Source organism: Vombatus ursinus, unplaced genomic scaffold (genome assembly GCF_900497805.2).
Source record: "Vombatus ursinus unplaced genomic scaffold, bare-nosed wombat genome assembly UNPS02014832.1, whole genome shotgun sequence".
NCBI classification, from domain to species: domain Eukaryota; kingdom Metazoa; phylum Chordata; class Mammalia; order Diprotodontia; family Vombatidae; genus Vombatus; species Vombatus ursinus.
Window position 1 is genome coordinate 16,226,600 of NW_020954610.1, and position 12,910 is coordinate 16,239,509.

At 34.7% G+C, this 12,910-nt stretch overlaps 1 protein-coding gene across 3 annotated transcripts in view; it reads right to left on the minus strand.

Annotated features, from left to right (window-relative positions):
- ECPAS (Ecm29 proteasome adaptor and scaffold) overlaps positions 1–12,910 on the minus strand; it is a 158,156-nt gene continuing 145,246 nt past the window's right edge. For all 3 annotated transcript variants that reach the window (XM_027839069.1, XM_027839068.1, XM_027839066.1), the window contains 14 exons: positions 10,902–10,967; positions 9,492–9,581; positions 8,888–8,954; positions 7,824–7,915; positions 7,672–7,738; positions 7,395–7,586; positions 6,816–7,024; positions 5,952–5,995; positions 5,664–5,856; positions 4,134–4,275; positions 3,451–3,556; positions 3,166–3,254; positions 1,655–1,726; positions 1–303 (listed from right to left, as the gene is read on the minus strand). In XM_027839069.1, the coding sequence (XP_027694870.1) occupies positions 164–303; positions 1,655–1,726; positions 3,166–3,254; positions 3,451–3,556; positions 4,134–4,275; positions 5,664–5,856; positions 5,952–5,995; positions 6,816–7,024; positions 7,395–7,586; positions 7,672–7,738; positions 7,824–7,915; positions 8,888–8,954; positions 9,492–9,581; positions 10,902–10,967 (1,569 nt within the window). In that variant the 3' untranslated portion in view covers positions 1–163. The remainder of the gene's footprint in view (positions 304–1,654; positions 1,727–3,165; positions 3,255–3,450; positions 3,557–4,133; positions 4,276–5,663; positions 5,857–5,951; positions 5,996–6,815; positions 7,025–7,394; positions 7,587–7,671; positions 7,739–7,823; positions 7,916–8,887; positions 8,955–9,491; positions 9,582–10,901; positions 10,968–12,910) is intronic.

A 12,910-nucleotide genomic window follows, 5' to 3' on the forward strand; every position in this document is an offset into this window, starting at 1 on the left:
TTTAAGGCATTTTTTTTTTTTATTTCGGCCAAGGAATGATGCATGCTACAGATTAACCTTTACTTTCCCCACTTGGTTTTCTGAGAACACTGAATTTTTTCTTTCAATTTTTGTTTTACATGGCACTTGGTTAATGGAGGGTAGGAGAATTGTCTCCCTTAATTTACTCCAGATTTTCAAGCGTTTTCTTCAATGATGATGCTTTCTCCTGCAGCTCAGGTCTGCTGTCAGTCTCCATGGTAGTTAATGACTCAATGAGCAGTACTCTGCATTCAGGTGTCAAACTTTCCCATTGTTTAGACTCTACAAACAAAACATTTGAAAGGAAAAATAATTATAGTCTAGTTTATCAAAAAAATAAGAATTAGAAATGTGGGGGAAAAGTTGTGAGTTGAGAAAATACAACCCTGTGGCCAGAGCAACTAATTAAATGTATTTGAATATACCAATGACTAAATTCTATCATTACAGATACATGTAAGAACAATCTGATATAATGTCAATAAGCTGAGTGTTAGTCCTGTTAGTCACACTAAAGAATGTGAAGTGTTTAAACCACAAAGTTTGAAAAGTTTAAGTGGAAAATACTAGGGCATAATCCTATAGTATAAATACAACTCTATTCTAAAAGGATATACCATATCTTTGTAAGAGAGACATAAAAATAACAGAATGTTACTTCCTATGCATTAAATCCCCATACAAAATTATTCCACATGCTGTTCTAGAACTATGAACATTAACTATTTTAAAGAATCCTGATGATTAGAATCAGCGTAAAAAGGGACTCTTTCAACTTTTTTTAACACAGAGGAAAAAAAATCAAATTTATATCCATATATAAACACCAATCAGTTCTAAAAATTCAAATTGGGCAAGTTCTCCAGTACAACAACGAGCATTTACATAATTCTTTAAGGTTTGTAAAATCAAAGTCTTCTTTACGTGTTTCTAAAAATAAACTTTGTAATACTGTAACAAATAATGGAAAAACAAGCAACAGATACCCAGGACTTACTTATGAAAGTGATAGATAACATGGGGTAGGGGGAAATGGGCCTTGAATAAAACTTTGGCAGTTCTCCCTTTATTATTACCAAAAGAAGCTGTTTAGATAATCTTCTGAGAGATTCTAAAACACCAACTTAAACATGCATTAAAAACAGATCAAAACTTGTAAAGAGTAAGCTTTACATCAGATTCATAGATTTATTTCTATTTTATCTATTAATCTACTGCTCTGGTAACCTAAACACTAAGTTCTCTTCTCTAGGCTGCTGTCATAGTCACCAATACCATAAATAACAGAAATCAAACTGTCATATTAAAAAAAAGTAACTTCTATAATCTTTAAATACTATCTGAAAAAAAAAAACAACCCACAAAACTTCTCAAAAGAATTGTAACCAAAGAAGTACAAAAGTCACATGGAAAAGTTATTTGATAACAAAACCCTACTGATAATTAAAGGTTAGAAATTGGCATTACACAGTCTTTGCTTACACACTGCAAATTACTATGGACATTTTTCTAAATCACAAGGTCCTTAGTTTCTCATCCAGATGTATAGTTACAGAAGTAGGACACAAAAACTGGTTTGGACCAGAAGATAGGAAAATTAGGATAGTTCTCAATAGTCAAGTGAAATACTCACCTTCAAGTTTTTGAAGCAGCAACTCTAACACAGACAAAGCTTCTGTTCTTATGGATGTGTAGCTTTTATTTTCTAAGAAGGAAATGATGTTTAAAATTATTATCTTTTGTATTCACCTAAACAGAATGCCTCCTCTAATAAATATAAACAATGTTCTGAGCTCCTGCAGCAAAATGAACCTAATATTACTTTATGTACTCCCAACAAAAATAGATGTATCACACAAATTCATGTCTTACAAAACACTCCTTAAGGAAGGAGACAGAAGTGCCAAAAAGAAATTCTTCCATTTAGCTAATTTTAAGGAGATATAAGTATTACTAGGATTAAAAAATTCAGAGATGGAGAGACCTTAAAGACCATCTAGTCCAACTCCTTATTTTTCTAGATGAAAAACATGAATTGTTGGAGGTTAAGTGATTTGATTAAGAGAAACCAAATAAATAGTGAGCTAGGGTTTAAATCCATATCCTCTGATTCAAATCTAACACTTTTATCAGTATGCCACAATTTTCTTGCTTTCCGTGTTCATCATTATATACCTATTAAAAACATCCCTAAGATATTCAGGACAGCTAGGTGGCACAGCTGATACAGCACTGGGCCTGGAGTCAGGAAGACTCTTACTGAGTTCAAATCTGGCCTCAGACACTTAATAGCTGTGTGAACTTGGCTGAGTCCCTTCACTCTGTTTGCTTCAGTTTCTTCATCCGTAAAGTGAGTGGGAGACAGAAACAGCAAACTGCTCTAGTATCTTTGCCAAGAAAACCCCAAATGGGGTCACAATGAGTCAGACATGGCTGAAAAATGACTAAAAGATACTCTATCAAAATAGTAGACATTAAGAATATAGAGTTTATAACCTGTTGGGGGATAGAGAGATGACTGAACCATGGAAAAATCTTAGGGAAGAAGGCAAATTCCTTAACTCCCAGTCTTCTGTCCACAAACCATACTTCTATTAAATTTTACCTAGGTCTCCATTTCCTTAATTGCAAAATGCAACCCATCAAGGGTCAGGGGGAGTGTGGCTAAAGTCCCAACTAGCTCTAAATCTTTTGGTCTGAATTTGTAAGCTAAAGGCATACAAATCATCCTTTGAATAGCTAATTCCTAGAGTTTTTCTAGGAATTCAAATCTAATTCACTGGAATTTGAAGACTCAATTTTCTTCTCCTTTTTGATTATTCTATCTCTAATCCTCAAGAGACTCATGTTCTCAAGACACTTGTCAGTGGCTGACTGCAAATCCAATTCAAGAGTCAGAGAATCAAATGCTTTTGGCTAAAACTTTTAGCTACTGGATGTATTCTTTTAAAATTTAATTTGGTCTTAAATTAAATTTGATCAATTTAATTGAACTTTTATTTTCATATCACTTTCATTTCCAAATATATTTTCCCCTTACTTTATCCAGAGCTATCCCTTGTCTAATTTAAAAAACAAAAAAAAGACAATAAAAAACAGTTCAGCAAAACTAGCTAAGACATCAACCAATCTGAGCAAGCTTACCTAAAGAATGTGTGATTGATGAACAAGTCTCAAGCAGTATTTCAGTCAAAGCCTCAGAATCTGCATGCTCCTTTTCTAAAAGCATTAACCTAAATAAATTAGAATAAGGATGTTCTATTAAGCAACAGAAATCATTCCAATACATCTTTTCAACTAAAATGTAAGATTTTTATCCATCACTTTAAGTCATTTTTAGCTGACGTGGCAAAAAGCCAGGACACTACTGGATATACATAATCATGCCAGAAGAAAAATAAGAAACCTTTGAAGCATGAAGTGAATTACCCCTGAAAATAGGCATTCATCGACCTCAGAACACCCAGTTGTACTTTCCATGTGCTGAGTTTTAGTCGTTCACACATTAGCTTGCACAACTCCTGACGATAGCAACCTAAGAAAAAGTGCAAATTGAGTCCTTAAACTTAAATTAGTATTTCCTGGAAATTTCTCAGTATTTTCCAGAAAAATCCAGCCAAGTATTATTGTGCCTATTTCCAAATACATTTCTTCAACATAAATTTATTAACTGTTCCATAGAGCCTACCATAAGTGTTAACTTTTAAACTAACTTGACCAACCCTTTCCCTCCCTAAAAAACCTTTTTTAGTTCCAACTAGATTTTATACACTAATGACTTAAATGTTCTTAAGCATTCATATCTGAATTCTTCTGGATATTGCTGTGGCTGAAGATTACATATGGTTCATAGATTCATCTGCATACATAATTACAATGAAAAAAGGCTACCTGTCAATAACGTTAGTTATTGTCACAAAGAGGTTGATGAGAATATTCACAGGTCAGCAGAATCAAATATTATGTTATCTTTGACCATTTCTAAAATCAACCAGACAAGAAGCTAACGATCACATGAAAAAGAAAATGTTCACTTTTAGTCAAGAGCTGTTCCCAGAAGCACTCCCTTAATAAATTCCTTCCTCAAATTTTAAAGTCACTGATGTGCTTACATTGAGTCTCCACATTTCTAGGCCAAGCTTTGCCTATGCTCTCAAAGGCACATAGCAGAGATTCCATCTGAAGCTCCTTTTCCTTTTCATTATCATCTTCTTCATTTTTTGATGTCCGGGCACCAACACTTTCATGAGAATTCTAGGACATATTAAAGAAAAACAAAGATGAAAAATTTCATCTTTTGTAAGAAGTCAATGTTGGAGGAGTTACGGAAAGATAGGCCAACTAATGCATTGGTGGTGGAACTGAGAATCAGTGCAACCATTCTGGAAAACAATTTGGAATTATTCAAATAAAGTGACTAAAATGTCCATATCCTTGACCCAGAGATTCCATTAGCAGGCATATACCTCAAGGAGGTCACTGATTAGAAGAAAGTCCCCATAGAGACCAAAATATTTATAGTAGTACTTTTCTGGTAGCAAAGAACTGGAAACAAAGTAGATGCCCAACAACTACACATATTGTGATACAAAAATGTAATGGTATATTATTGTGCTGTAAGAAGTGACAAATATGATGACTACAGAGAAGTATGGAAAGATCTACATGAACTGATGCAGAATGAATTAACTGGCACCAAGAAAACAATATATATGACTATAACAATGCAAATGGGAAGAACAAACATCACAAAACAACACAAAGTGAATGTTGTGGAATTATAAAGAACAATCATGGCCCCAAAGAACAGCGAGAAATAACTTCCTTCAATTCCTTCACAGAGGTAAGTCTAAGGTTATAGAATATTGCATATATTTCAGACTTTTTTGACATACTAATTCTTTTTCTATTTTTCCTTTAAAAATATTATTATAGGGGATAGCTTTCTGGGAGGGGGAAGAAGATGGAGAGAAATTTAGGCAATGTAACAACAAAAGCTATAAAAAATTTCTATTAAAAAAGAAAAAAGATTCATCTAGTTGTCTAGTGACAACAGCACTAGACTAGGAAGCAGTGATTTAGTTGCTAAACTCATCACCATGTCACTTTTAAGTAAACCATTTAATGCTTCTGTGCTTAACACTGTCATGTCTTGTAGTTGATGGCTCTAACACTGAAAAATTCTAATACTCAATTATCAAAAATTCCATGTATTTTATAAAAACTAATTAAATCACACAGCTTATCATTCAGCCAAGATTCTCTGACTACTAGCTGGCACAGGGTCACGTCCACTGCTTAATGAATGAGGGTCCTGGTTTCATCAAGCTCAGTATACAAAAATATAATGGAATATTACTGTGCTATAAGAAATGACAAATATGATGATCACAGAAACATGGAAAGATCTACACGAACTGGCATACACAGCCAGTGCTGCAGTCAGCAGTGAAACAACTAGTTGCCGGGTTCCTGCAACACTGAAGCTAGCTTCTCTCAGATGTGTTTTCATGGTAAAGGTTGCTTACAAAGAAAAAAGATCAGAAAAGAACAGAGAAAACATTTCCCCCTTTCCTTTTTTTATAACTAAAATAACAAAACATTTCACTGTGAAAACATAGCTTCAGGTTAGCAATTATTACCTTTTTAATCATTGGAACAACAATGTCAGACAATTCCTGGAATCTATCTTCTTTAGTGGCATTGAGTATATCAGCTATACATCTAACAGCTACTATTTTGTATTTGATGTTGTCTTTGCGACACTCCTTCAAAACAGTCTGAACAATCTCATTTATACTGGGCTGATTAGGCACTGACTTTTCCAGCTCTGCACTACAGGATATATGAAAAAAAAAATCATTGATTATTAGAAGTTTTGATTTTCAGTTGAAATCAGCAAATGATATTTTCATGAAAAGAATGCTTACCTACAGGCTACTACAACACAAGCAATGGCTTTTAACAGTTCTTCCTAGGGGATTAAAAAAAAAAGAGAAAACATTTCTTTATGAAAAAATTATTTATCAGGTCCACACATGTCACTGGCCTCCTCCGAATAAATGATTCCATTAGCAATCTCAGGATCATTTAGTTTCCATTTACAACAGACAAAATATTCTGCATTCTATCACACTGCAGGGTTTTTAAAGTTTCACTATTTCCAATGACTATTCCTGTCAACTATGATGTTATACAGTTCAAAAAAGTCAACATTTTAACTTAACTCTAGGCCTGCAAGCACCTAATTATGCACCATCAATGGTCAGCTGTTTAGTCTAATGTGGGTGTCCATCACCTTCCCCCAGGGAAAACCTTACTGAACTCTGTTCTGTCTTCTAAGCCAGATTGAGATATATGAACACTATGTAGTGACCACACTGCTCCAACTTCTAACTTTCAGTATACAGGAAACAGGTTACATTTAATCAAGATGTGGGTAAAGTAGTAAAAGACTGACTAGATCAACCTACCTTCAGACATATGCAGAATCTAACATAGAAAAGCAATGCTATTTCCAGTTGAGTAGTACTCAAACTTTGAAAGATACACATGAATGTAAGCTCTTCACAAGCAGAAACTCTTCATTCTTTGTACCTGTATCCTAATATCTAGCATAGTGCCTAGCACATAGCAGGTGCATAATAAATGCTTGGTAACTGATTGATAAAGGATAGAATACATAGAATTTAATTTATTCTTACTGGAGATACCAATACTTGAAGTCAAGCTAAGTGTCTATTGTAAAGAATTAGATACCTTTAAAATCAACTTGACATGAATGATTCTTTTACCTTTCCTGCCCATGTTCTTCCAGCCAACCCCTGCAATAAAGCACTCATTATCATTCCCAGATACGGAGGTACCAGAGAACTTGTTTGCTTTGCAATAGATGCCATGGCAGCTGCACCCTGGGCTTTCATTTTCCAAGATGGGGACTGCAAAGCTTTCTGGGTAATAACAATCAACTCCTGCATGTATAATCGAATGCCACCAAAGGAACCTACATTAATGAAAGCAAAATTAATATAATTATGAAGGAATAAATTATGCATTCAGCCAAGTGATTTTCTTAAAAGTGATTTGACCCTTTAGACTATTATGCAACCTTACATGACAATTTTTTATAAAAAAGAGACAAAAGTTCAACACCTAAAATGAGCATAAAGACACGTTGCTAAAGCTGTTTCATATATTTATGCTTAATAGAAGGTATTTAGAGACCCAAAGTCATTAGCTAACTGCTGATCTAAAGCACACAAGGATTGAGCTAAATGGGCTTGGTCATGGGGCACATAGGAAGGTAATCCTACGATTAACAAGTTCTAGTTTCAGTTTCAAAGGGAGGGAGGAAGGGATGTAGGGTCACAGACCTGGCACATTTTCCTGCCACACTTCGGTCCACAGAGTGGCTTCATCCTTCTCCCCCTTGTCCTCACTGGCTGTCTCATGCATGCCCAGGAATGCTAGCGGTAAAACTTCCTTAGCATGGCTCTTGAGCACGTCAGGGCTGTAGCGCCCAATAGCATGAATGGTCAAAGCGCACGAACTCTTGTAGATTGGTTCTAAAGACAAGGGGACACACAGACAGGATTTGGCAAAATAAACAAAAAACCTAAATCGAGCTGCTGATGTCAAAGTTGAGAGTACCTTCCTTTTCCATGTACCAGCTGTTAAGCTTTTGTAGCAGTTTTTCAGTGCTAGTATCCCGTGAAGTCTGAAAAGAAAAGAATTCCAGTAATTTTAAAAGATCAACTCATTCTCTTTTTTTTACTTAATTAAATGAGACACCAACCACTTACTCGAACTAAATGTCCCATGGCAAACGCAAAGGACTTCTGTACCACATTATTCCGGTCTGTCAAACCACTGAGCAATGCACTCATGAGTTTTCCTATTGGCAAAAGGCAGAAGAGAATTTAAGGCTTTTAGCCAACTGCTTTGACATTTAGCACAGAATAAAGTGTACCACACTATGACTAGCATTTTTCCATATAAAACCCTAATAATTAATAACCCATAATAAATACATGAAAACTCATGTATTTACTATGCAGGAATTGAGATTATTCCATTAGAAAGGACCCTGGCTATTCCTTAGCTGTTTTCCATTTAATGAGACGAAGCAACTGGTAAAAGTATCTGGGAGATAGTGGATGCTTTTTAATTAATAAATTAACTTGTTCAATAAATGCTTGTTCAATTAAACTGAATTATAATAGAAAGTGCCTGCAAAGTTAATGAGGAAAGAAGCTTTAGCAAACAAGGAAAAACTGGACAGATAATAAAATGAAGTTTTGGTAAATGAAGCCCATTCACTCATTTAGGAATCCTCTGGGGAAGGAAGATTCCGATTTGTAATCAATTATAGGACAGAAAAGTCAGGTCAGATCCACAGCTTTAACAAAATAACAATCATACAAATTATACAACTACATGACATTCATTTGGAAGACTCCACAGTTGTCACTTATTATACATTTTTATTTTAAAATTCCATTACTCTCTCTCTACACGCTTGATAAGAGAGTTTTTTTCCTGTTACTGTCCTGGTATGTTTCTATAAATCAATGGACAGTGATTAATTGTCCAAGGAGGGATACATTACAACATGTTTTTGATTCTCTTAGGAAATAACTAGGCATCACCCACAAAATGAGGACTTAGAAAACTAGAGAAGTCACTGAGCCTAAGGTTACTTAGGTAGCGATTAATCAAAATGAGAAAGGGAAGAAAAGAAACCATGGCAACTATCAGTCACTGATAGATCCAGTTTAATAAAAAACAGTTATTACACAAGTCATTACCATATGTACACAAGATTAAGGAAGGAAGAAAAAAAAAACAACACCTCTTAAGAACTTACCAGAGTAAGGTGTTAAGTCCTGAGGACACTGAGTAGTTAATGACACAATTACATTGGCACATCCTCCCTACAAGGTTACAGAGAAAAACATATCTAAATTTGATGACCACTTTTCTCCACTTAAAAAATAACAAATCCCTTGTTTTGGCTATAATTATTTAAAGAGGAGGATGTAGTAAGTTAACAATAAGAGAAACTAGCTACTCTAAACCTTTAATCATCAACTTATACTGATTGGATCACTCAAAAGGTACATACATGGCAACTAAAAACGATTTCACTGATGTGTTCTGCATTAACAATTCCACTGAATATCCAAGTTGCACAATATAAGAATTTTTAAAAATGAGTTATTAGTGCAGCCCTGAAGGAAAAAAAATGAATGTCGAGTAACAATACTGAACATTTAAAAACACAAATTAGCATACAGATATTATAGATGCATATAGATTGCAAAGTAGATGGCTATATTTTTGTAGATTAAATGAAGAAAAAAAAGCTGAGGCCATGTCCTATTCATCTTTGTATTTCTATCAAAGACTAGCACTCAAAAAATTTGATGAATTTATTGAGGTTTTTTTCCCCTTAGGTAAAATACACTTACCTTAGTACCAAGACCTACACCACTTTTGATCAATTCACACAATCTAGGAACTAGCTCGCCCAAGACAGACACATCTAGGTATTGCAGGCACTAAGAAAAAAGAAAAAATGCAAAGGTAACCTTTAGGAGAAAAGCAAGTCAGGCACAGAGATATAAGAAAAAATACTGTGCAAATTATATGACCATAGAGTTTATATTAATTTGGAAGAGTCCAGGTTTTCATTTATTATACATTCTGACTTAAAAACACCAACTACAGAAAGATAAGTGAACTGTAGTCTCTCTGCTAGTGGCTTGGTCAGTGTTTCTACAAATCAGTGGAATACAGCAGCTTAGCAAAGATATTACCAATAACTCATCATGAACAAAGTAGCTCTACCATAACTTTCTACCCTTCTTCCAAATCAATTCTTATCCAATGCACACCTCAAGATATAGCTTAAAACTCATCTCCTTCAGAATGCCTTTCCTGACTTCCCCATCCCAGTAATATAAGCATTCTTCTACTCTAAGTCCCCTAAGCATACATATTCTAAAATTTTTTAATACTTGCATATATTTTTATTTTAAAAAATATGTTCTTTGTATCCTAACTAGGTTGTGTCTTTTATCTCTTTTGTTTTCCTCCCCCTACTAAGGATAAGGCTCTGCACACAGGAGACACTCATACTCAACTGTTAAATCACTTCATTTGTCCAACGTGTATGACCCAATGAAAGGTACATAAATATTAAAAAAAAAAAAAGCCGAATTAAAGGCACCATTTCCAATAGCTCAAGAATGTTCTCAGATAACCACAAATAAGGATGAACAGTCTAGATTTTTAAATACTTTCTCACACCAGGGCTGGAAGGGGACTTGCATGGTCACTATGGAAACCAATTTCAGTTCCTCACAGCTCTTAAGCATAACCTCCTTCCTGTGAATGAATCAGCAACATCAGTTTCACCCCTATCTTTTCCTAACCACGCTAATGAGTACCTGACCTCCAATATTTACCTTGATTCCTACCCACCATTCCCTATTTGTGCCTCTTTTCCCTTTTCAATTAGCCCCAATTAGATAGTAGTTCATCAGTAAGGAAGTATAATCTGACCCCTTTTTGAAGCTGGCCAAAGTAAAAGAACGTTGTTACCATTCACCTCTTTTGAATAAAATAATATTCTGAAATATTAGTTTTAGTGTCTGGAAGGGGTTTTGTGAGGTTAAGGAGGGCCTGCACTATGAACAAGCCTGAGAATCATTGCTCAAGATTCATTCCTTAATTTCTTGTGTTTCTTCCTTGTGGTAGAGTTACTATGAAGACATAGTTTTAGCTAATAAGTGACACCTGAAAAATAGATTGTTTCTTTTTGCCTAAAGGAGCAATTGTACAATCTGAAATAGTTCCCTTTCAACTTAGATACTTACCATGTTGATTGTTTCCATCATAGGAGAAGATTTAGCAGCACTGAGTCTAGCACTATCCATTGCAGCCTTCAAGAAAAAAATATTGAAATTACTCTGGAGTGCTTAGAAAAATTTCTCTGTAGAGTTCATTTAAAGCACAAACTAATAAGAAGTTCATACACAGAAACCAAATGGTAAACATTCCCAAACTTTTAAAAAGGAAACATTGCCTCATTTTCAATCCTAGCTAAAGAATACTTCCCCCCCCTTTTTTTAATCTTTTTCTTTCATTTATTTATTTTTAGTTTTCAACATTCACTTCCCTAAGATTTTGAGTTATATCTTTTCCCCCTCCCTCCCTTCCCCAAGACGGCATGTAATCTGATATAGGCTCTACATATACATTCATATTAAACATATTTTCACATTATTCATGTTGTAAAGAAGAATCAGAACCAATGGGAGAAACCATGAAAAACAAGAGACAACAACAACATCAACAAAAAAAGAGAGAGCAAATAGTATGCTTCGATCAGCATCCAGACTCCATACACTCATTTTCATCCAGACTCATTCTCTGGATGTGGACAGTATTTCTATCATGAGTCTTTTGGAGATGTCTTAGATCCCTGCATTGCTGAGAAGAACTAAATCTATCAAAGTTGGTCACTGCACAATGCGGCTGTTACTGTGCACAATGTTCTCCTGGTTTGTCTCACTTTACTCAACATCAGTCCATACAAGTCTTTCTAGGTTTTTCTGATCACCTGCTCATCATTTCTTATAGCACAATAGCATTCCATTACATTCATATACCACAACTTGTTCAGCCATTCCCCAATTGACGGGCAGTCCCTCAATTTCCAATTCTTTGTCACCACAAAAAGAGCTGCTATAAATATTTTTGTACATGTGGGTCCTTTTCTTATTTGTATGATCTTTTCGGGATATAGACCTAGAAGTGGTTATTGTTGGGTCAAAGGGTATGCACATTTTTACAGCCCTTGGGCATAGTTCCAAATTGCTCTCCAGAATGGTTGGATCAATTCACAACTCCACCAACAATGCATTAGTGTTCCAATTTTCCTACATCTTCTCCAATATTTATCTTTTTCTGTTTTGTCATATTAGCCAATCTGATAGGTATGATGTGGTACCTAAGAGCTGTTTTGATTTGCATTTCTCTAATCAATACTGATTTAGAGAATTTTTTCATATGATTATAAACACCTTTAATTTCTTCATTTGAAAATTGCCTGTTCACATCCTTTGACCATTTATCAACTGGGGAATGACTTGTATTCTTATAAATTTGACTCGGTTCTCTACATACTTTAGAAATGAGGCCTTTATCAGAGACACTGGTTGTAAAAATTATTTCCCAGCTTTCTGTTTCCCTTCTAATCTTGGTTGTACTGGCTTTGTTTGTGCAAAACCTTTTCAATATAATGTAATCAAAATTATCCATTTTGCATTTCATAATGTTTTCTATCTCTTGTTTGGTCATAAATTCTTCTGTTCTCTATAAAATCTGACATGTAAACCATTTTGTGCTCTCCTAATTTGCTTATAGTATCAGCCTTTATATCTAAATCAGGTACCCATTTTGATTTTATCTTGGTATATGGTGTAAGATATCGGTCTATGCCTAGTTTCCATCATACTATTTTCCAGTTTTCCCAGCAATTTTTGTTAAATAGTGAGTTCTAAAGAATACTTTTAAAAATTAATTAATTTATTTTTAGTTTTCAACATTCATTTCCACAAGATTTTGAGTTCCAAATTTTCTCCCCAATCTCATCCCTTCCCTTGCCCCAAGATGGGGTACCCCTTCCCCTAATCTGCCCTCCCTTCTATCTCTCCCCGCCTTTAAAGAATACTTTTAAATGATATGTATTAGAGAAAAGAAACATAGGTCTCTTCTATCTTACTTTGCTCCTACGAAGAGAAAAATTAATAATTCATTTTGAAAGTTGTATGAAGAGACTTCGGGTCTAAGCCTACCTCCAAAAACCTGGACAAACTATAAC